This window comes from Bombyx mandarina, chromosome 15, assembly GCF_030267445.1.
Source record: "Bombyx mandarina strain Sakado chromosome 15, ASM3026744v2".
NCBI classification, from domain to species: Eukaryota; Metazoa; Arthropoda; class Insecta; order Lepidoptera; family Bombycidae; genus Bombyx; species Bombyx mandarina.
In genome coordinates, this window is record NC_143221.1 from 12,333,341 (window position 1) to 12,355,112 (window position 21,772).

At 38.6% G+C, this 21,772-nt stretch overlaps 1 protein-coding gene across 4 annotated transcripts in view; it reads right to left on the reverse strand.

Moving 5' to 3' along the window:
- LOC114250337 (serine/threonine-protein phosphatase 2A regulatory subunit B'' subunit delta) overlaps positions 1 to 21,772 on the reverse strand; it is a 154,412-nt gene that overhangs the window by 29,817 nt on the left and 102,823 nt on the right. For all 4 annotated transcript variants that reach the window (XM_028184165.2, XM_028184166.2, XM_028184167.2 and 1 more), the window contains one exon: positions 19,162 to 19,371. In XM_028184165.2, the coding sequence (XP_028039966.2) occupies positions 19,162 to 19,371 (210 nt within the window). The remainder of the gene's footprint in view (positions 1 to 19,161; positions 19,372 to 21,772) is intronic.

Consider the following 21,772-nt stretch of genomic DNA (forward strand, 5'->3'; position numbering starts at 1 on the left):
GTGGGGAGGTTGCTTAGAATCAGGAGAAGGACATAGGATTTTTATTACGTTCCCGTGGGACGTGACATAAAACGTGGTATAACAAAACGCAACTGATATAGAATAATAAAACGCAACTGACAGCTAAACGTAATATGGTTAATTATAGTAGAATTTTGAAGTTTTTTGAAGTTGACCGGTTAATGTGTTTGTTTCGAGTTTCTATTAGCTTATTGTGCCGAGATAGGTAATCATTAAGAAAGCCATGCCGCGATCATCACGATCAAATCTTTCCCGACGAAGCCGTAATGCAGCTAGGGTTCAGGAAACATTGCGAGTGAAAGGACTGAAGAAGAACAAGAAAATATAATAATAATAATAACAACTTAAATACATGGCCAATAAAGTATCATTAAAATACTTGCTTTTTTAATTTACATTAATTATCCAAATAAAAAATTGACGTTGATAAAACAAAAGTCGGCTCATTTATTGTCTTTAAGGTGGAACAAAGTTCGCCGGGTCACCTAGTAATGCATAAAAGATACATTAAATCAATAAAGAAAACATTACACACACTACATACCATGTATTTGACGCACACACGCATGCATACTATTTATTGTCAAACTTTTGTTCTTGACGTCTGTGGTCAAATTGAGAATAGATTAAATATTGTTTGTCTTTGTTTATATTTTTTATAGTGTAGTCTTGGCGAAATTTGTGATTATAGAAGTATAAAATACAATCATAATAGTGTACAAACTTACAATTCCAATTAATTATAGTCGAATTTCGACTACTGCGGGACTTCTAGTCCCATTTAATACGATGGATAAGAATGCTTACGTCATTTAGCCTTTTCGTGTTTGATGTCTTAACTGCATCAAGCCACGGTTGACCTAAATGTGGGGAGGTCGGAGGTGAGTGGGCTCGGCAAACAACCCTTTGATAACCGGAGCACCCGTACCGGCATTCGCAATATACACGCATATTATTATGTGTAACAATATACTGATATTGTTTACCGATTTTCCGGCACATAACAGGGCCGTTTAGATCGATTTCGGTCACTGTTATTACGGTGTTTTCCTCTCTGTAATAACATTATTAGGGTGTACACATAATATTAAGTTGATAAATGTATTTTTTTGTAGATGGCAACATATTTGTGTTGAAATATCATAATAAATAAATTCATAAAATTGTGTCCTTTTTTTTATAGTACCTATTTTTTTTATTTGAACGTAGCGATTAGGAAATGGCAGAAAACGAAGGTAAAAAAAACAATTTTACCTTTTGTTCATACAGTACATATTCCAGCACCAGTTTTGAAGCGGTGTTCCGATTTGTAAAGAGTGCTTTAGAAATTACAGAACCGAGTATAAAATATACTATAATCTATTAGTGAAAAAACGCGGAAAATATTAACTGAGCTAACTGAATTTAAATATGTAATTCTGGTTATTGTTGATAGAAACGATCGTGGGAATTATCTCACGTCCTTGAATTCGCGCGTTTTATTGTTAATTATTATGCTATTTTGGAGACTACTTCGTATAATTCAAACTATTATTAAATTTACCAAGCGCTTTTCAGAAAAAATAACACATTGGTAAACTAATTACATAGTAGTAAAACAGCCCTAAGAGTCGACACGGATAACTTTCCACGTTTTTATTTACAATGAAGAAATAGGTTTATTTCTCCTTTAATTAAATGTCAATATTTATGAATTAAAATGTGATGCTGATGAAAATGCTATATTTTTCTAGATTATACTTCAAATAAGAAAATTTCATCTGATTACAATTGGCAATCTTGTAGCCTTCTTTTATTTCTATGATTTTGTCATTTAATTCTTATAAATTTCCATTCAATATAGCAATATAGACTTTTATCATGTATTTTAAAATACTATTTGCAGCGTTCAAGACACGCTCTGGTCAATCATGAGTAGATAAATTAAAAATGAATACAGTCATATTATGAAAAAAACCTCGTGGTTCTGAAAGGGAATTCATAGATTTTTTTTTATCCACTAATGGTCATTTTTACTCCAGAGCAACAATTTATTAAGCAAAATGACTGAAATTGTGCCCATAGCTTTACGGGAGCTTCTCAATTAATAAATAAGGTAAAGCGCTGGTATTATCCGGTTTCGGTGATGGTTTGGTGGGATTTCGGCAATATTTCTGCAAAAAGAAAACATTGCTCAAGAAATATTGAAATATGGTCCTTGCGAATGTCTTTTCGACAAGGCCCAGAAATAGGTCATGAAACTCGATCCGTGCAAAGCAAACTGTTTAGGAATGTTCCTAATTTAGTCAGAACGTCCATTTCTAGAATTCCAAATAATTCCATAATATTTTCAGTGGTGAATGTTCCTCTAGAAAGAATGTGTTTCAATAGATAATTGGCCAAAACGTTTAATTGGGATTAGGTATTTTATGGAAATAATTTTAAATAAAATTTCACATTTTAAAAATACTCATAAACTAATAAACACTGCAGCTATAAACGTTTCAGATAACAAAAAGACTTTTCCTGGTAACAAGATTTGTGGCAAGACTAAAATGTGCTCTAATTTAAATTCATTCACCTTTACAGGTAATTCATACAGATTATTCAATAATCAAACTTTGTAATCTAGAATGTGTTTAACGGATACGAGCAATTGAACGATTTACAACGACGTCTCCGTAATTGAGTGGGTTCGACGTGGAATACCAATAAGATCCGGTGATCAGACCTACAATCGATACGGCCTGTTCTCTCCGCCATTTCCGTTGATAGTTTATCTAAGTATTTATCAAGAGAAACTAACTACTTATACTCTCACAGATGTATGGCTTTGTTCGACTGAATGGGGTAATATATATAATAATATAGCTAATAGTCCTCTAGTATAATGGTCCTGATACACGCACAGACAGGCAGGTGGACTTGACGAAATTTATTGGCCTTTCTTTTGTGTGATCATCTTCAAAACCCCTTAACGAAAGTGGGGATTTATGTCATAGTAATTCGACAACCAAAAATGTATAGGTAAATTATGTATGTTTATCTATTTAACAATAAAACAAAGCAGACTTCAAATAAAACTGTAACAAAAATTGTTTCTATTATTTCAAGTAAATATTAACAAATTAAAAGAGATTGCTTCTTATTTATCAACCATCAGATGCACGTCTGAGCAATTTTAATGAATGAAGACACTGATTGTTTAGAGATTCACGCTTTCTATATTAATTTATTATCTTAATGGCTACGGGAATGCTGTAATATAAAGTTTATGCATTTTTGTTATCTCAACGGTGTTCTAATATTCTGTATATACAACAATAATAACTCCATAGGCCGGAATGTATAAATCCTTGATGACAAAAATAGATTAGGATGGTGGTGACCAATCTGTGAGACCAGGCCAAGACGAATTTGGGAAGGAAATTCAAGATGATTCTAGTACCAATGCGTTCTAAAAAATTACCATATCTGTCTTTAAAGGTTACGGTGTCGTGCCCGCGCCCCTTTCCTTTTTTTCCTCCTACCTAAGCTGATAGCCTTGAGAGACTATGTCAGCGTAATCAGGCGAGTAGGTGAGCTCACGGGGCTCAAACCGGGAGCGTTGCTAACACTGGCCCTAGCAAGAGTAATGCTTCGCAGAATCTACCACCGGATCGGAATGCGACCCTCTGAGAAGATTCGGCGAGAAACTCAGAGCCCGCGTCCTTAATGCTTGATGAATAGCCTGACATATTAGGAGGGTAGATGATCCCCTGATCTCAATCAAGTAATTTGTCGATAAATAGTTAACAGCTAAAAATCATCGCCTCAAGGACACAGCCTAGATCACATTTTTTGTAAAACTTTTCATTGTCGTATAGAGTACGCATGATGATATTAAAAAAAGAAAACTATATTTAAATACGATTACATGTTTACACACTTGCGAACACGTAGTAATTCAATGAAAGCGTATTAATTATCGTTGGACTAGAGAATAATTACTCATATTTTTCGATTCAACAGCTCTTGCGTAATGTCCTTCATTCAAGTTGACCGATATGATCTTAATTAAAGGAGTCGACTTTGCAAAAACGACCGCAATTAATTGAAGCTTTAGTATACATGGATACTTCGGTGATTATTTGTTTCTCTGTCATTTAGCATTAAACCTTTAAAGTTTATAATTGATTGGTATACTTTTTCGAGGTAATTTTGGGTATTGCATCAGATGAGCAAAAAGTCTAACTAACAGTGCCAGTGACGCAGCCTAGTTCTACTGTACAGCTATGTAAATGCGATTGAAGACTCAATTGCATCCTATACTACGATTCAGATCGGACCACGAGATAACTTTACGACAGAAATAAACAAGGCACTGAATAATGAGGTTTTTTAACTTATCCTTCAGCGAATTACAGGCGTTCTCAATGATATATGGTTTAATGCTTAAATTATGTTGATAGGGGTAGTAACAGCTTCCCACCACACGGGTCGTATGCTCGTCTAGCTATTGGGGCAATAAAACCTGTTTTATTTTTTAAAGGCCCACTCACTCTATTTAGTTCTACTGCATTAGTTTCAAATGTTAAAGTTAAAGTAAAGTAAGTAAAGAGCACAACATTTTCATCTTTTTTTTTCTTTTTTCGGGCGATTGGCCGAACCTCCTACGGGCTCCCCGCGCCTAAGGGGCGCGCAGGGTATGTGGGACTCAACGATCTCCAGGTGTTGAGAGCAGACCGCGGGCCGAGGTAATTTTAGGGCCCACCCACTAAACGACTCCCCTGCACTCTTACACCCGACGTCCGATCTCCGTCCGGGGTCAAAACCCGGTCAGAGTAGAGGGGTTTCCGCGGTCAACACTACAACCAGACACGCGGCGCCACCCCGAGGACGGCCGACCGACTGGTCGTCGAGGCGATAGTCGACGACCAACGACGTCGGTCTCCGCGGTACAGCGGTCCTACCAGGCCGCCCGGGCGATGCCGCTGGTGTTCCGGGATACCCCGCTGGGCCAGAATCAGCCTGCTAGGTCGGAACGCGATACACCGCCGACCGGGTTGCTCTTCCACAGTATGTTCGGCGACGACAGTGACGACGACAACATTTTCATCTGACCTAAATAAAAGCAAGAACATAAAATAAAAATCTCTCATTTAGTCATAGGTCATTTTGCTTCTACAGATTACCATAAAAAATCTAGAGACTTTTATAAAAAAAACAAAGTGAAGTAAAAATTTTATGTCAAAGACAAATTGAACAAACTTCTTAAGAAAGCCTTTTAGAAACAATACAAAATATTTAAATTTTTGCTCAAGATGTTTTTTTCTAGACGAGTTCAACAAACCCCGCTTGATAATAACGTAAAGATCGTCTAAAACGATGCATTTTAAGTAGAATACAAGGGGAATCAACCAGAATAACAAGCCGATGGATCGTTGCTAAGCATAAATTGGCTCTGAGCCAATTCAAATGCACTTCTACATAACCACAGCGAAATGGTAGCCTCAGTAAAGCACATTAATGTTTGTATTTTCATTAACTTGAATTATCTATATATTAATACGTGAAGGAAAAACTTTGTAATCCTTTTTACGAAAATTGCGCGGACGGTGGAGTATGAAATTTCCCACACTTATAGAGAATATAGAGAAGGAGTGCAGAATGTTAATATTTCTTTAAATTATGCCTAAAAAATACATTAAATCAATGAAAAAAATACATTACACACACTACCATGTATTTGACGCACACACGCATGCATACTATTTATTTATTGTCAAACTTTTGTTCTTGACGTCTGTGGTCAAATTGAGAATAGATTAAATATTGTTTGTCTTTGTTAATATTTTTCTATAGTGTAGTCTTGGCGAAATTTGTGATTATAGAAGTAGAATAGTCTTTGAAAATAGAATCATAATAGTGTACAAACTTACAATTTCAATTAATTATAGTCGTATTTCGACTACTGCGGGACCACTAGTATATTGTAATTGTTTCTAGTTCTTCGGTTTTCGCGAGTCGCAGACAGAATTGAAACTGCTTTTATGACTTAACTTCGGGTTTATGGTTTTCGTTAAATTACTTCTGACGTTTCGAATTTGTTACAGTTTTCGTAGTCACGATCCACTATGGTGATATTTGTCGACATGTGTATATTGTGTGCAACAATTATACAATGAATTTAATATAAATATAGTAAGCGCCTGATAAAGCTGTAAAATTAGCGTTAATTATAATAGGTGACATTGTTCATAAAACATTAGAATCGGAAGCTTTCAAACCTTACAGACCTTTCAGACCTTACATTTTCTGCATACATCTTATCTTACAGCTCGCAATCTAAGTTTGTATGGTATTGTATGAAATGCAACAAGCATTCTGAAAAATATATCGAACCTTTTTTTTTTAAATCATGTCTTCGTTTCTTTTTTTTATGCCCTTGTAAGTAGGTGAGTGGTTACCGTCGTACATAGACGTTAGCATTGCCAGGAGCAGAGCTAAGCCACTGCCTACCGTATTAAGCCGCTGCCTACCGTAAACGTTTTAATGTCGCATATCGATTATCTGTTCATTAATAGTCGACTATTAAGAATTACGATATCTATCTATATATATATAAATGAATTGCTGTTCGTTAGTGTTGCTAAAACTCGAGAACAGCTAGACCGATTTCGCTAATGGAAGTCCAGAGAAGGTTTAAAAGGTAGATAAATATGAAAATGCTCGGAATTAAATAAAAATAACAATTTTGTTTTTCCTTTGATGTGTCCCCCCTGTCGGACGGATTCATTTTGTATGTTTTAAGTTTATTTTATACAAAAGTTTAGGTCTTTTATTTGTCGATTGAGGCACTACGAAGTCTGCCGGGTCAGCTAGTCTTATAATATATATCGATAATAGTCCGAAACATACAGAAACAAAACGCTCAAAACTAGTTCAATTTCATTGTTCATTAATAAATTCAATAACGGATTTGAAACATTGATAGTCTGTTTACGTCTGCCGTCCAAACACCTAAGTGTTACAGTTTGAATGATAGCTGTTTTATTCCAATGTATTTGGCTCTTAAATTTTTAAAGGGAGTTTGCCAGTGATCATTCTCAGGCGATTAAAGTCGCCGGTGGCCGTATGTATGTTAGTTAAGCCTTTGCTTACGTAAAGTAATGATGTCGATTTCTGTTACTACGCACCTGGATTGCCTAACTTTATTTTTTTATTGTGTAGATGGGTGGACAAGCTCACAGCCCGCCTGGTGTTAAGTGGTTACCGAAACTCATAGACATCTACAACGTAAATGCGCCACCCACCTTGAGAAGTGACTTCTATGGTCTCAGTATAGTTACAACGGCTGTCCTACCGTTCAAACCGAAACGAATTACTGCTTCACGGCAGAAATAGGCAGGGTGGTGGTGCCTACCCGTGCGGACACACAAGAGGTCCTACCACCAATAAAAAAGTCATTTTGCCTTCTTTTGTTTGTTAATGTATGTTTTATACTTTTAGATTAAAATAGAAACAGAGTCTACTAGATATTCCGGTGCCTTAGTTACAGAAATCGACATAATTAATTCAGTGCGCCAAGTAGGGCCCCGCAAAGGGTTAAAAAAAAATGCTACTAACATACAATTAGACTATGCATGGTTGCAGCATATTGGGTTCTCAACACCGACCGTTTGTTGTCGAGAATTGCCCTAAACACGTCATTACGGATCCTGCCGATCCATTAACGGTGCTTTTAGGTACCACAAGCACCGGTCACCGTCCTCGCCGAACCCGTCACTTGCGACGAAGGGCTCGACGAGTAAATTAACCCATAGACACAGACCACTGAGTTTCTCGCCGGATCTTCTCAGTGGGTCGTGTTTCCGATCCGGTGTACATTCTGCGAAGCATTGCTCTTGCTAGGGCCAGTGTTAGCAACACTCCCGGTTTGAGCCCCGTGAGCTAACCTATACGTCAAGGAGAAGCTGAAATAGCCTCTCAAATCTATCAGCATAGGTAGCAAAAAAGAGCATATTCATGATACCCAGTGCCGATTTTAGCTGATACGAGATTCGTATCGGTTGTGACTTTAACACGCCGTAGTACCGCCTACTTCTGTCAATGCCAGCGAAACGATAGAAAGGGTCGAGTGACCTAGTTTCAAGTTAACAGTTTGCAACTTGTATATTTAACCACGTAGTAATTAACATGGGTAAGTTCTAGTATTTTATAACTTTAGAAACGTGATAAACACTGAAGCGTACAGTAAAGGCTCTATATTTGTGGGGTATATAATTATTATCTATATATTAATACGTGAAGGAAAAACTTTGAATCCCTTTTTACGAAAATTGCATTGACGTAGGAGTATGAAATTTTCCACACTTAAAGAGAATATAGAGAAGAAGTGCACAATGCTAATATATTTTTTTAAATAATGCATAAAAGATACATTAAATCAATAAAGAAAACATTACACACACTACATACCGTGTATTTGACGCACACACGCATGCATACTATTTATTGTCAAACTTTTGTTCTTGACGTCTGTTGTCAAATTGAGATTAAATATTCATGTCATGTCATGTCTTTGTAAATTTTTTTTATAGAGTAGTGTTGGCGAAATTTGTGATTATAGAAATATAAAATACAATCATAATAGTGTTCAAACTTACAACTCCAATTAATTATATTCGAATTTCGACTATTGCGGGACCTCTAATGTTTCATAAGTATGCCTCGAATACAGAAACCGTGAATATCGAAAAGTGCGTTACATACATACATATTGGAATTTTTTTATGTGTATATACAGACGTACAGATTAGATCGGCGAATAAAGAAATCTTAAAAATTCATAGCATTGAGTTTGTTGTCCCATAAGTCTTTTCACACCTACGTGGTTTTCAAATTTTGTGTTACTGAGTAACATATACATACTTCTTAGTTAACTTCCGGTGGTAAATTAATAAAGTAAGTAATGAAGTAGTATGTACTACTAATAATGTAATGAAGTAGTACTTTCTTTGGTTCTTGCAAACCTGGGTGATGAAGCGATCTGGAAATTTTAAGTTATGAGCGTGACGGCCTGGCAATAACAAAAATCTTAGGCAATGGATATATTGACTTAGATGTTCTTGACTTCATACACAAATCTCATGATAGCTATTTTAAGATATGAAGTGCAGAGGACGGTAAATACGCAAAAGTCCCTCAGGTTTGATGTCTTGTGCAAAACTATTTGCCCAACCCACCAAATATTAAAATAAGATAAGATAGGTTTCCACGAGACTGCAAACAAGTATTATTCGTGTAACAAATCTATATTTAAATAGGCATAGACAAACAAGCTTAGTACCTTTTTATGCTCTATTTGTCAATCCAATTTTTGTTTGGTGACAAGAAACAAAAAATAAGGCCAGTAATAAAATGAAAGAAAAAATGTTATACATAAAATTAAACTAAAACGTAAGTACGTCTATGCGAATAATTTGTTCTTCTAACTAAAAGTCGGTTAAAAAATATATAAAATAGTTTCTATATCTTCTATCTATTTATCTTTGAGTACACAGACGACGATTGTTGGTCATAGACTCCCACTTCGACCCAATGAACCATTCTAAGATTTTCTCTATATATTATGTACGTAATATTTTTTAGTTTCATGTATACGATACAGACCTTTCATTTAAAAAAAAAAAACAACATCACATAAAATTTACAAGACTGACATGGGTTTCATTAAATGGCTCAAGGACCTGTTCATAGCGTCATTACGTCATTAAGGTTTTGTTCAATACCGATTGTTATTAGCTTTACAAAGAAATGTGACGATCGCTTTCAATTGCTGCGTAAATTGTCCGGTTTATAAACAAAAACAACATATTCCAGTTACCATAGCAAAAATTTATTAGCTTCGAATAAATCAGCGGCGGTCTTTCAACGCGGTTTTAATAAGTAATCTACGCCTGGAACACAATTGGCAACAATCCAGTTTCATCGCTGAACGATAGAAACATGTATATTCTTAGTTCGTACAGGACCTTGGATCGAAAAACGGCTAAACTGTGCGAAACGACAGATATTCAGAAGAAACAATGTTGTCAAATTCAGATTAGTTTCAAGAAATAATTTAACCCAAGCTATCCATAGAGTATAAAATGTCAATTTTTTTATCACTTTTGTAGTCTGACGGTTTTGATTCCCAAATTAGTTAATGGTTACTATCACTTAAGATCTTCAGCAATGTCTAGAGCACAGATAGCCAGAATGCTGCGTGCTAGTGGGAGTACTTTTGAAATCACTGAATGTGTTTTTAGAGGTTGTTGGAAATAACTCTTCTACTGTTTTAAGGAGATGGCGAAGGCATCTGTAACAAACTTCTTAGTTCTTTTTTTTTATGATTGAAGGATTACTGGTGGCCCGGAGGCCTTTCCAGTTTCACCAGGACAGGTGGGCGAGCAAAGGCTCAGCCAGGAGGGGTGGGATTTGCTAGTAGCTACCCGAGCGCCTCCGAAGGAGACCTAACAGCTCAAGAGCAGCTGCTTCGCGAATGAATCTACTACCGGATCGGAATCGCGACCCGCTGAGAAGATCCGGCGAGAAACTCAGCGAGCTGATTCATGGGTTAGGTTGCACGGCGAACTCTTTGTCGAGTTCGACGAGTACGGTTACCGGGGTCCCCAAGCCTGCTCCTAGAGCTGAAGGCGTCTAGTGCAAAGGTTATTGGATCTGATGGATCCGTAAGGACGTGTCTAGGGCGTCGACGGTGACTGGCTCCTGCATGATCAGGATTCGGGAAGTAGTCAGCGGCGGCTACGATAAGGCGATTATCATGACGCATAACCTTATCGAAGTACCGTTCCGACGCTGACTTCATGTATTTCTGGATAGATTCGAGGCCCAGGTCGTCGTGTAGGTCAACGTTCCTCACGAACCACGGAGCTCCGACGGCTAACCTGCAAAAGCGGGATTGTAGAGATTGGAAGGTGTCTATGTGTGTGCGGGCCGCGTGAGCGAACACCACACTCGCGTAAGTCATGACGGGCCTTATGCAAGTTTTGTAAAGTGTCACCTTGTTCCGAAGGGACATTTTACTCCGCTTACAGATCATGAGGTAAAGTCTACCGAGAATAAACGCGGCACGGTCACGGACTGATTTTATATGCGGGCGGAATGTCATCGATGCGTCCAGGGTCACGCCCAGGTACTTGACCTTCCTGGCCCAGGGTATGGGTTGTCTAAAGAGAGTAATCGGGGGTGTGAGATTCCTCGTCCTAATCCGGGAGGAAATCCGTGTGGAGTTTCCCCCCTGAAATAGCACCGCAGTACTTTTCGCTGGGTTGATGTCTATGCGCCATTTTCGGAACCACTGTCCTAGGGCTAGGGCTGCGCTCTGAAGCTTCTTCGCGATTAGGGACTTGTTTCTACTGGAATAGTAAGCAGTCGTGTCGTCGGCGAATAAAGCTAAGTGGGTCGGCGGCGACCGGGGAATATCGTTAACAAATAAGCTAAATAGGAGGGGTGAGAGGACAGAGCCTTGCGGGACTCCAGCTGTGAGAGGTCGTGGGGAGGAGCGGGTCCCTTCGACTCGATATCGAAAAGAGCGGTTCGACAAGAAGTCCCGTATGATGAGCACGAGACTATCCGGCACGCCCATGTTGAATAGTTTGAAAATCAAACCGTTGTGCCAGACTTTGTCGAACGCTTTTGCGACGTCGAAGAAGAGAGCTCCCGTGTATAACGGTTTTGGTCGATTAATCCCCACAAGAATGTGCTCCGTGAGGCGGTGCACCTGTTGAACACATGAGTGATTTGTACGGAATCCGAATTGTTCATCGATGAGAATGCCCTTGGATGAGACGAAGTCTCTGAGGCGTTTGTAGAGCAGACGCTCATACAGTTTGCCTAGAGACATGAGGAGGCTAATCGGGCGGTAGCTCGTCGGATGATTTTTTGGTTTACCGGGTTTATGTATGCCGATAACGTCCGCTTCTTTCCACACCGCGGGAAAGATACAGTTCGCCATAGCGGCACTGAAAATAGATGCCAACATCACGATGAGTTGGACGGGTAGAAGTTTAATAACGCGGTTGGATATACCGTCGGAACCGGGAGCCTTGCGAGGACGTAGGTCTTTGATCAAGTCTTTAACTTCCATCGGGGTGACGGGTGGTAACGCATCCGAGGGTGGCAAGGAGGCTCTGCGTTCTACCTCACTGTCTACTAATTCTACATGAACAGGGTCCACGGATTGAGTGCTGGGCGTGCACTGCGTTTGCAATGTATCGGCCAGCAGCTCTGCTTTTTCGTCATCATCAAACGCCGCGAGTCGGCCTGAGGGGCCTACGAGGGGGGGCATAGTTACTACCGTATCCGATTTGAGAGTACGAGCTAAGCGGTAGTAAGACCTTTGGGAGGGCGCGAGTCCTTCTAAGAAATCAGACCATCTGGCATCTCGGACTTCGGCGATGCGAGACTTTACGTCGCGTTGTAGGGCACGCATTCGAATTCGATTTTCCGCGGTAGGATACCTGTCGTAGGCGCGTATCGAGGCGTTCTTAGCTCTAAGGAGTTCCCTAATATCGTCGGACAATTTGAAACGGTGAAGGAAGTCCTCCGCTACAACTTGTTTCGATGATCTATCTAATGTCAATGTAATGGTGTGCATACGGTGCACAGAATTCACTGGAAAGCCCTGTTCTAACAGATCGGCCTTGACGAGCTCTACATCTAACTCTTTAGGGACTCCGCGTATTACAACGCGGAGTTCGCGCTCCTCCTGGAGCGTATACGTATGGAAACTTATACGCTCCGTACGGAGGTAAGAAGAGAGGGCCCTATGGTCGTCGGGTGTTTGAACCTTAATTTGAATGCCGTTCGCGAGGTTACGGGCATTCGTGAAATTGATATTTTTGGCCTTAAGGGCCAGGCAAACTCGATCCCAAGCTGCCTTCTCCTGAAGGATAACCGGGGGAGGGGTCTGGGTTTTATTTTGTGCCACCGGACGCGGCGACGGAGTGGCACGGGCTGGGGGCGCAACGGGAGTCTGAGGGCGGGGGCGCGACGCGTTCGCGGCTTTGCTAATTTTAGCGGCCGCGGGAGCTCGGGACTCCGCGGCACGCTTCTTACCCTTCTGTACCAGGGTGAATCCATCCGTCGATGAGGCGGGGGCGAGGTCGACCTCCATGTCCGAGTCAGAGTCGGAGCACGAGGAGGCGGGTGCAGGCGACCTACGAGCAAGTGTAGGTGTTTTAGAGGGCGCGATGGAGGTCGCGGATGATCGCTCAGCTGAAACGATGGTCACGGCGGACGACGCAGCAGCTTTACTCGCCAGTATAGGCGACACGGGAGCGGCAGGCACGACGAAGGCTGCGGTGCTCGATGCAGAAGCTTTGCACGCAGGTACAGGCGACGCAGGAGCAGCGAGCGCGGCGGAGTCCTCGAGAGGGCTCCCAGTGTGATTGGCCTTGAAGGCCAGAAATTCTGAGGCGAGCTGTGGGTGGCGAAGTCGAAGGAATTCCGCGAATACAGCGTCCATGATCGCTGAGTGTCCAGGTGGGGCGGCCCCGGGTCTTGAAACACTCGCCTTGCGGCGAGGCCCCAACTTCTCGGACCTGAGCGGTTCTATTGAACACAGGTGGCAATGCGGCGCGATTACTACAGGACAAAGAAAAAAACACAACAAAACAGAAATAACAAAAAGAAACAAAACAAATAAATACTTCCAGGAAAACACTGTCGGCAGATGTACCATGAACACAAAAATAACTAAAACAAAACAAATAAAAACTTCCAGGAAAAACACTAAGACTTGGTCGGCAGATGTATCACGAACACAGGCCGTGCGAACAATGGCCGGGCTAACAAAAGCCGGGAGAATAAAGACCGGGCGATCGAGTGGTCGATGAGCACGTCCGCACGTGTCGGCTGCTTCTATCGGAATGACTTCTTAGTTCACTCCCTACGGAAAATACGATATAAAGCAAGGGCGTTTTATTGGTGGTGGGGCGTCTCGTGAGTCTACACGGGTAGGTACCACCATCCTGTGTATTTCTGCCATGAAGCAGTAATGCGTTTCTGTATGAAGGGTGGGGCAGCTGTTGTACTTAAAACTCATGTCTTGAGGTGTCTGGCAGCATATACGTTGTTAATGTCTATGGGCTCCGGTGTCTACTAGCCATAAGTGTGCTATGAGCTCATCCACCCATCTAAGCAATAAAAAATAAAAACAAACTTTTCTCGTAAGCATTAAACTAGTTGAAGTACGTACTTAAATCGTCTTCTTTACTGCAACTACGTAAATGTCATTGACTGGCATTTTAGATTCAAATCTTTCTCAACTTTACTTATTAGGTTATCTTAATAGTCGAAAGCCTTGTGGGGTTTGTTACACACAGTTATCTCGGCACCGGTGCCTTATAAGGACGAACCTCAGCGAAATCCATCAATGGGTAAGATAATTATCATTATTTGCATTTCGTATGACCTTCGAAACTGGCAAGAAAGTAAAGTTACATGATGGGATGTTTTGTAATCTATATTAGTCTACACTAATATATAAATCTACAGTGGTTTTTACGGATGTTCCGTTATAACTACTGAACCGTGCATCCGATTGACTTGAAACTTGGTATCCATGTAGAAAATATATGTACTTAATGGATATAGGCTAATATTTATATGAGTTTTGGCTCCCTAATAATACTGAAAATAAATAATAATGTTAATTTTAAAAGTTTAATTTATCAAGTCATACAAAGAAGATGATATACAAAGAAAAGGTCATGTAAACACCAAATTGATCCTAAAAAAATATGTATCTCACGTTGTCTACACTTGTGACTTACATTTCTTGAAAGTTAATATCTTAATTTTAGGCGTGACGCACTATAAACATTGAGAATGAAATGTGATTGAAAAGTTTCTTCATTAGATACGCTGGAATGGGTATTATATAAGAATCATTTTAATATCGTTTAATTTTATTCATAATACCACTCATTAACATACAATACAAGATTATTAATATGAAATCAACATAAATAACACAGATTGACACAATCATAAATTGGTTTTAAATATTTTTTAAGTAATTTGATATTTTATAGTTTAGTTACTGCTATTTTTGCATTAAAATAGGATTAAGGTTACTGATCCAGAGACACAATAATATAAGATATTAACCTACAATTTAGCTGCTCAGTAAATTGTGTTATTCAAATGTAAATTATCTGCTTTATTAGAATAAGAATCACATTGCATTTCAATATGTTGTACAGTTAGCGCCTGTCACGCCTCGTTAATTGAGTTTATTGATTTTTTTGTTCTTGATTTCTAAGGTAGATGAGGTTTACGGCTCGTCCGATGGCGAATGGTTGCCGTTGCTCTTGGGCATCATAAATGCCAGAGCACACACTACTGGTCAAAACTCAACAACAAATATATTTTAGTACCTATAGACGAGAAGTTGAGAAAATTTAATAGGTAAAGAATAAATGGGACATTTTAAATTTGAAATTTAAAATAGGCTTGTATAAATGAACGATCTCACGGCTTACCTGAACTTCAAAGCTGCCCCACTCGTCTTGAGACTTTATGAATGAATGATTACTGTTGACTCAGAGGCCTTTCCAGTTTTACCAAGACAGGTGGGCGAGCAAAGGCTCAGTCAGGAGGGATGGTATTTGCTAACAGCTGCCCGAGCGCCTCCAAAGGAGACCTAACAACTCAAGAGCAGCTGCTTCGCGAATGAATCTACTACCGGATCGAAATCGCGACCCGCTGAGATCCGGCGAGAAACTCAGGGAGCTGATTCATTTAGGTTAGGTTGCATGCCGAACTCTTTGTCGAGCTCGACAAGTACGGTTACCGGGGTCCCTAAGCCTGCTCCTAGTGTTAGAGCTGAAGGCGTCTAAGGCAAAGGTTATTGGATCTGAGTGATCCGTAAGGACGTGGTAAGAGCAACTGCTTTGTGAATGAATCTACTATCGGATCGGAATCGCGACCCGCTGAGAAAAGATCCGGCGAGAAACTCAGCAGGCTGATGCATGGGTTAGGATGCACGTCAAACTCTTTGCTGAGTTCGACGAGCAGGGTTACCGGGGTGTCTTGGGACGTGCGGTTGAAGTCTGAAAACTAGATCGAGTTTGACCGCAAAGAAACCATGGTTTCTAGTATAAAAGTTAAGATATAGAGCCTTACTCAATACGATTTACCACATGTCTCATAGTGGGTGACGACATTTATTGTGTGATTTCTATGGTCTTCGGTAACGACCAAGTGAGCAGAGCTTGTTCATCATTTGTTATTTGTCAATACATATTGTTATTGTCATCCAAGGCAAACGAGATTGCGGCCTACCTTATCTGTATTTCTTATGTCTGCAAAGTCAGGGTAGGTAACGGTAGAGAAGCTTTAGTGATGGAAACAGCTTGTCTGATATTAAACAATGAAACAGCTATGGTAATAAAGTTCCTTTTAAACTTTTAATAGTAACAATCGTTTTTTTATATATCGAAAAGCCAATTTTTGTTATGTCTAAACGATTTCCTAACGAAATAACATCTAAACGATTCCCTACCGAAATTTGTTCGGCAAAGAATTTCGGAGTCTAGCCTTATTAAGCAAATATCTATGATGTTCGGGTCGGAGACCGAAATGACCGAATTTGGATGTCGCCCAACTGAGATTGTTTTTTTGCCCTGAATAACCTTACTGATATGAGGTCCGATCGCGCTGATATATCCACAGTGATAAATGGTTCGAATTTGCCACAGATTGTCGTTGAAATGTTTCCAGTTGATCACAGATTTTATAGTATTTCGTGTCTCTGTGTATTTATTGTCTTACATTTATCTAAATACTTTTCGATAGCGATCATTTTATTCAGGCAGAATCTTAAAAGATCAAATGGAAAATCCCGTTTTAGTTCATACAGTTAATCCTAAGAATTTTGCGTGGAAACAAATAGAAACGCTTAGTGGACGACTAAATAAACAGAATGAACGAAAATATATTCGATTAACTAATTTTATAGAAAGAATAACGTATTTAAAATAATTTAACAAAAAATCCTAGACATCTTTACTCTCCGATATTATAAATTCTACGAAAGTAAAAAATCAACTGGATATTTGAATATGTCATCGACAGTTCTTGCCGTGACAATTTTAAAAATCCTCTCGATAAATTGTGAATTCATTTTTAATCTATAATCACAATTAATTGGACACAGAAGATTCTCGTGTACACCTTAGATAAATATATATTTACTTATTAAAAAAAACAGGTATGTAGTAAAAACAGCAAACATGGAAGTTCATTGTTGGATAGTGATTTTAAAATTAGTTTGTAAGCAGCAAATTTTATGGATGAAAATGATAGTCACTCTTCTTGGTTGAGTTGGCGAGACTATTTCTTGTTTAAAGTGTATTTTTAAGATCTCTGTCTCTTTCTAAAGTCTTAAAATGAACTTGATAATGTTTTTGTCAATATCTCCTGTGTTTAATCAAGCCTCAAATAAGGTTTATATTCCTTTTATAGGTTCCGGGAATCGATTAAGCAAGGCTTAAAAGAGTCTGCCCCGCATTTCAATGATACAAACACATTCCTAAGAACGATGTGATTATATCTATATAAAGGCAAAGTTTGTTGTGAGAGAGTAATGATTTATACATTAAATTACAACAGCAGACGCAATCTTTCTACGAAAATTATTCATGAGGATTTAATAAAATTTCTTACTCACAACACACAATTACGTGGTAAATTATTTGAAGAATTTTGGACATAAATGATAAAGTTTAATGCTAAGAAATAAATGTTATTCTGTCTCAGTTTGGGTTCCTCAACGGTTTCCAAGTATTTATGCGATAAATATTTAAAAAAAATCTTCAATATTAATCTGATACTGTAAATTATTTCTACTAATTTAAGATATTGTTACTTTGAAAGGTTTAAGCATTTCAATATTGAAATTGATTATACTATGTGATTAAGTGATTTGTGAAGTATTTAGCTATTCTAGATTAATCTAATAATAAACTAATTGAATGCGGGAATCCTATCGCACTTGATCGCGTGAGGGTTGACTTTAAATTATTTTATATTGCGCGTAGGGCAGAAACGAATTCAATATTTAGTCATTTTCATTGCCAATTTGAAATTGGCTTAGTGTTTTATATCAACTGCGTGTCTCTCTTCCTTTATATAGCAGTTCGCCTGTAATGTATCGATAAAGCTAAAACGACGTTGTCTGAACCTGAAAGATCACTATACTCTAAGCCCTGAGTCTCTGAACCTGGGCTGAGTTTTTCCCGTGAAAGATGTATTATTTATTGTCAAAAAGTAATCAACATTTTTACGACTGTAATATGATGTAAACATTTGTCAATCCCGGATCTCCTGTGTGCGTAGTATATATGTATAATACGAGGAAACAAACAATGCAATAAATCCATTGAATTGAGACGAGACACGTTCGAAATATAATTTTGTGTCAGACGAAAATTGTATTTTATATACATATTTTTTTAATTTTTTTATTGCTTAGATAGATGGACGAGCTCACAGCCCACCTGGTGTTAAGTGGTTACTGGAGCCCATAGACATCTACAACGTAAATGCGCCACCCACCTCGAGATATAAGTTCTAAGATCTCAGTATAGTTACAACGGCTTCGAACCGAAACGCATTACTGCTTCACGGCGGAAATAGGCGGGGTGGTGGTACCTACCCGTGCGGACTCCCAAGAGGTCCTACCACCAGTGAAAATTATATGTAGGATTCCTATGATCAAAACATGTCATTGCAGGTTTATTGCGTTTATATCTGATTTAATTGAGATTTAAGTCAATTTATCTATTTATTACACTTCATGCACTATTTACATTGGTTTCATTAACTCCTAAGGCATTCAGTACTAGTCAACCAAAGGTAGTTCAGAGTAAATAATGGTAAGCGCATTGAGATATAAATTAAACTCACTATCATAAGTGAATCGTTTTATGAAATGATTTATTTAAATTGTATATTATGTTTATATTCCCTCTCTCTCTCTCTCTCTCACACACACACTCTCTCTCACTCACTCACTCTCCCACCCACTCACTTACTCACTCAATCTATTTCTGATACGGTAACTTGAACTTTGGTTGAGCTTCTGTAACGTATACTTCGGTAACATACCTGACTATTAGGGAACGTTGCGAATGCCGACTGGACTTTGTGAAGAGCGTGGTCCTGCTGGTGCGGGGCGGGCGGCCGACCTTTGGGGAAGTGGAAGCGAGGTATGACTCTGGCCGGAGCGCCACTGTTGGCAGCGCCCCGTACTGTCCGCTGTAGCGTTGTATGCGGAGGTGCTGAAGAGGGCTTTATAGGTGCGGAGGCGGCGTAACTCTGTGGAGGAAAACAGAATTGTTAGCCGTGCTTCGTATAGTAATCAACGTGATTATAATAATTCAAAACAGTTTCTGTTGATTTTTTTTTACTAAGATCATTATTATTATTATTGACTAGGTGACCCGGCAGACTTCGTAGTGCCTCAATCGATAAATAAAAGTCCGACGGGGAACACATCAAAGGAAAAACAAAATTGATATTTTTATTTAATTCCGAGCATTTTCATATTTATCTACCTTTTAAACCTTCTCTGGACTTTCACAAATAGTTCAAGACCAAAATCAGCCAAATCGGTCCAGCCTTTCGCGAGACTAACGAACAGCAATTCATTTATATATATATATACATATAGATAAATAGATAAATGAAGGAACTGACGGCCCACTTGGGTTTTAGTGGTCATAGACACCAATTATGTTAACACCACCCCTCAACTTGATAAGTATCAGTTCTGACAGTACAGCGTCTGCCCTACTCATCAACCTGAAACGCATTACTGCTTCAAGGCAGAGTGGTGGTACATACCGTGCAGACTCAGGAACAACTTTTATGCCCTTGTTTGGTATCGTGATTTCCGTCGGAAGTAAGCTGTCATCATTTCCCTACACCAGAAGCAGAGCTCGTTCCGCACCCGCGATCCGAAGCTGAGAAATTTTCACATTTGCGTGTGAGAGAGCTCAATTAATTTTTTGTGTTAAATGATTTTGTTTATATTTTCGCTGACGTATGATGGTAACGCAATCGTGGTCCGGCTATTAATAAAACGATACGGATATAAGACCCCAGCTTACGATATATACGATCTATTAAAACTCTTATAGGTATATGATGCTACTTAAATTTCTAACTCCTAATTCTAGTTCGTAAGTACCGATGGTATGAAATGTTGCCAGGCCACGATTTACAATCATGCATTCCGATTTAAGGAATATAACCGTTATATCGATTCACTCTCACTTTTTAAGAAGCAGATAGCTTACTGAAATTGTATTCTGGTTCTTAAAACTGCCAGAGTCACATCCGTATCAAGAGATTGGTTTGAAAATAGAATGTTGTTTCCGTCAAGTGATGAGTGAGAGTTTCCGGCGATTTATTGTAGTGTTGTTGTTTGATATTTCGCACTAAAGAGCAAATGCTAGTATAGTATATACTATTAGTATATAGTTTATTATATAGTATACTGGTGACCCGCCCTCGCTTCGCTTCGGAAACTGTAATTTATTATTGATTTCTCCACCATTTAATGGATGTTCTTATACATATAAACCTTCCTCTTCAATCACTCTATCTATTAGAAAAAACCGCATCAAAATCCGTTGCGTAGTTTTAAAGATTTAAGCATACATAGGGACAGATACCTATAGGGACAGAGAAAGCGACTTTGTTTTATACTATGTAGTGATAATATTAGTATACAATACAGATATTTCTTGATAGTAGTAAATTATTTCAAAAGTAAAATGTATTATGTCGTATGTGATGAAAAGCGGTCTAATCTATAGCAAAAGAGGTGTGGGCTCTTGACATAAATTTTCACTGAAGATACATATATTTTTCGTAGTCTTCGAATAGTATTTTAGTTACGAAGCTCTAAATGATGATTGATTTTCTACTAATTTTTATTATTATTATTAAACTAGTACGCTGAATCTATTACGGTCGGAATTAAAGACCGTGTGCTTTTAAATAAACCAATTAATGTTAACAATAGGCAGTGAAAACGGATAATCGAAATCAACGATTTTTAGTTTTTTTTTTATTATTTGCCTCATACGACGTACTCATTCTAAAACCTTTTTTTTTAATTTCATAAAGTTAAATGGCATAGTTAAGTAGAGAAAGTTTTAATCGGTTGTAATCTTTGAACCGGTCTGAAACTAAATTGTCTTTTTACACTTGCTAGACCTGTCGTTTTAAATTACGCTTTTTAAGTGAGTCATTTAATTAATTGAGCATAACAAGAAATCTCTAGTGCAGAGATTCCTATAGTGGTTGACATCATCCATTTACACAAACAATAATCTGCAGCTGGTTAACTGTAAAAATTAAATTAAACTGGTAAGAACTTCGTATCAATAAGAAAAAACTATAGATAGGATTTTAAAACAATTTCGCTGCAGGTATCTGAGGAATCAGTTCATTTTGGAAAAGGGCTCTTTATCCGAAGTGGTATTTTGGAAACCCCGACTTTACGTTGACTAGAAATTCAAATTAAAAAGTTAAAACATACATTGTTGTAGATTTTACACATCGTAAAAGTTAAAAATTAAATTTCAATCGTTGTAAATCCTTGAATTAATGCAATCGTATCAAGCGATGCATCGGTGCTCGAATCCTGCAGGCAGGTACCAATTTTTCTAATGAAATACGCACTAAACAATTGTTCACGATTGACTTC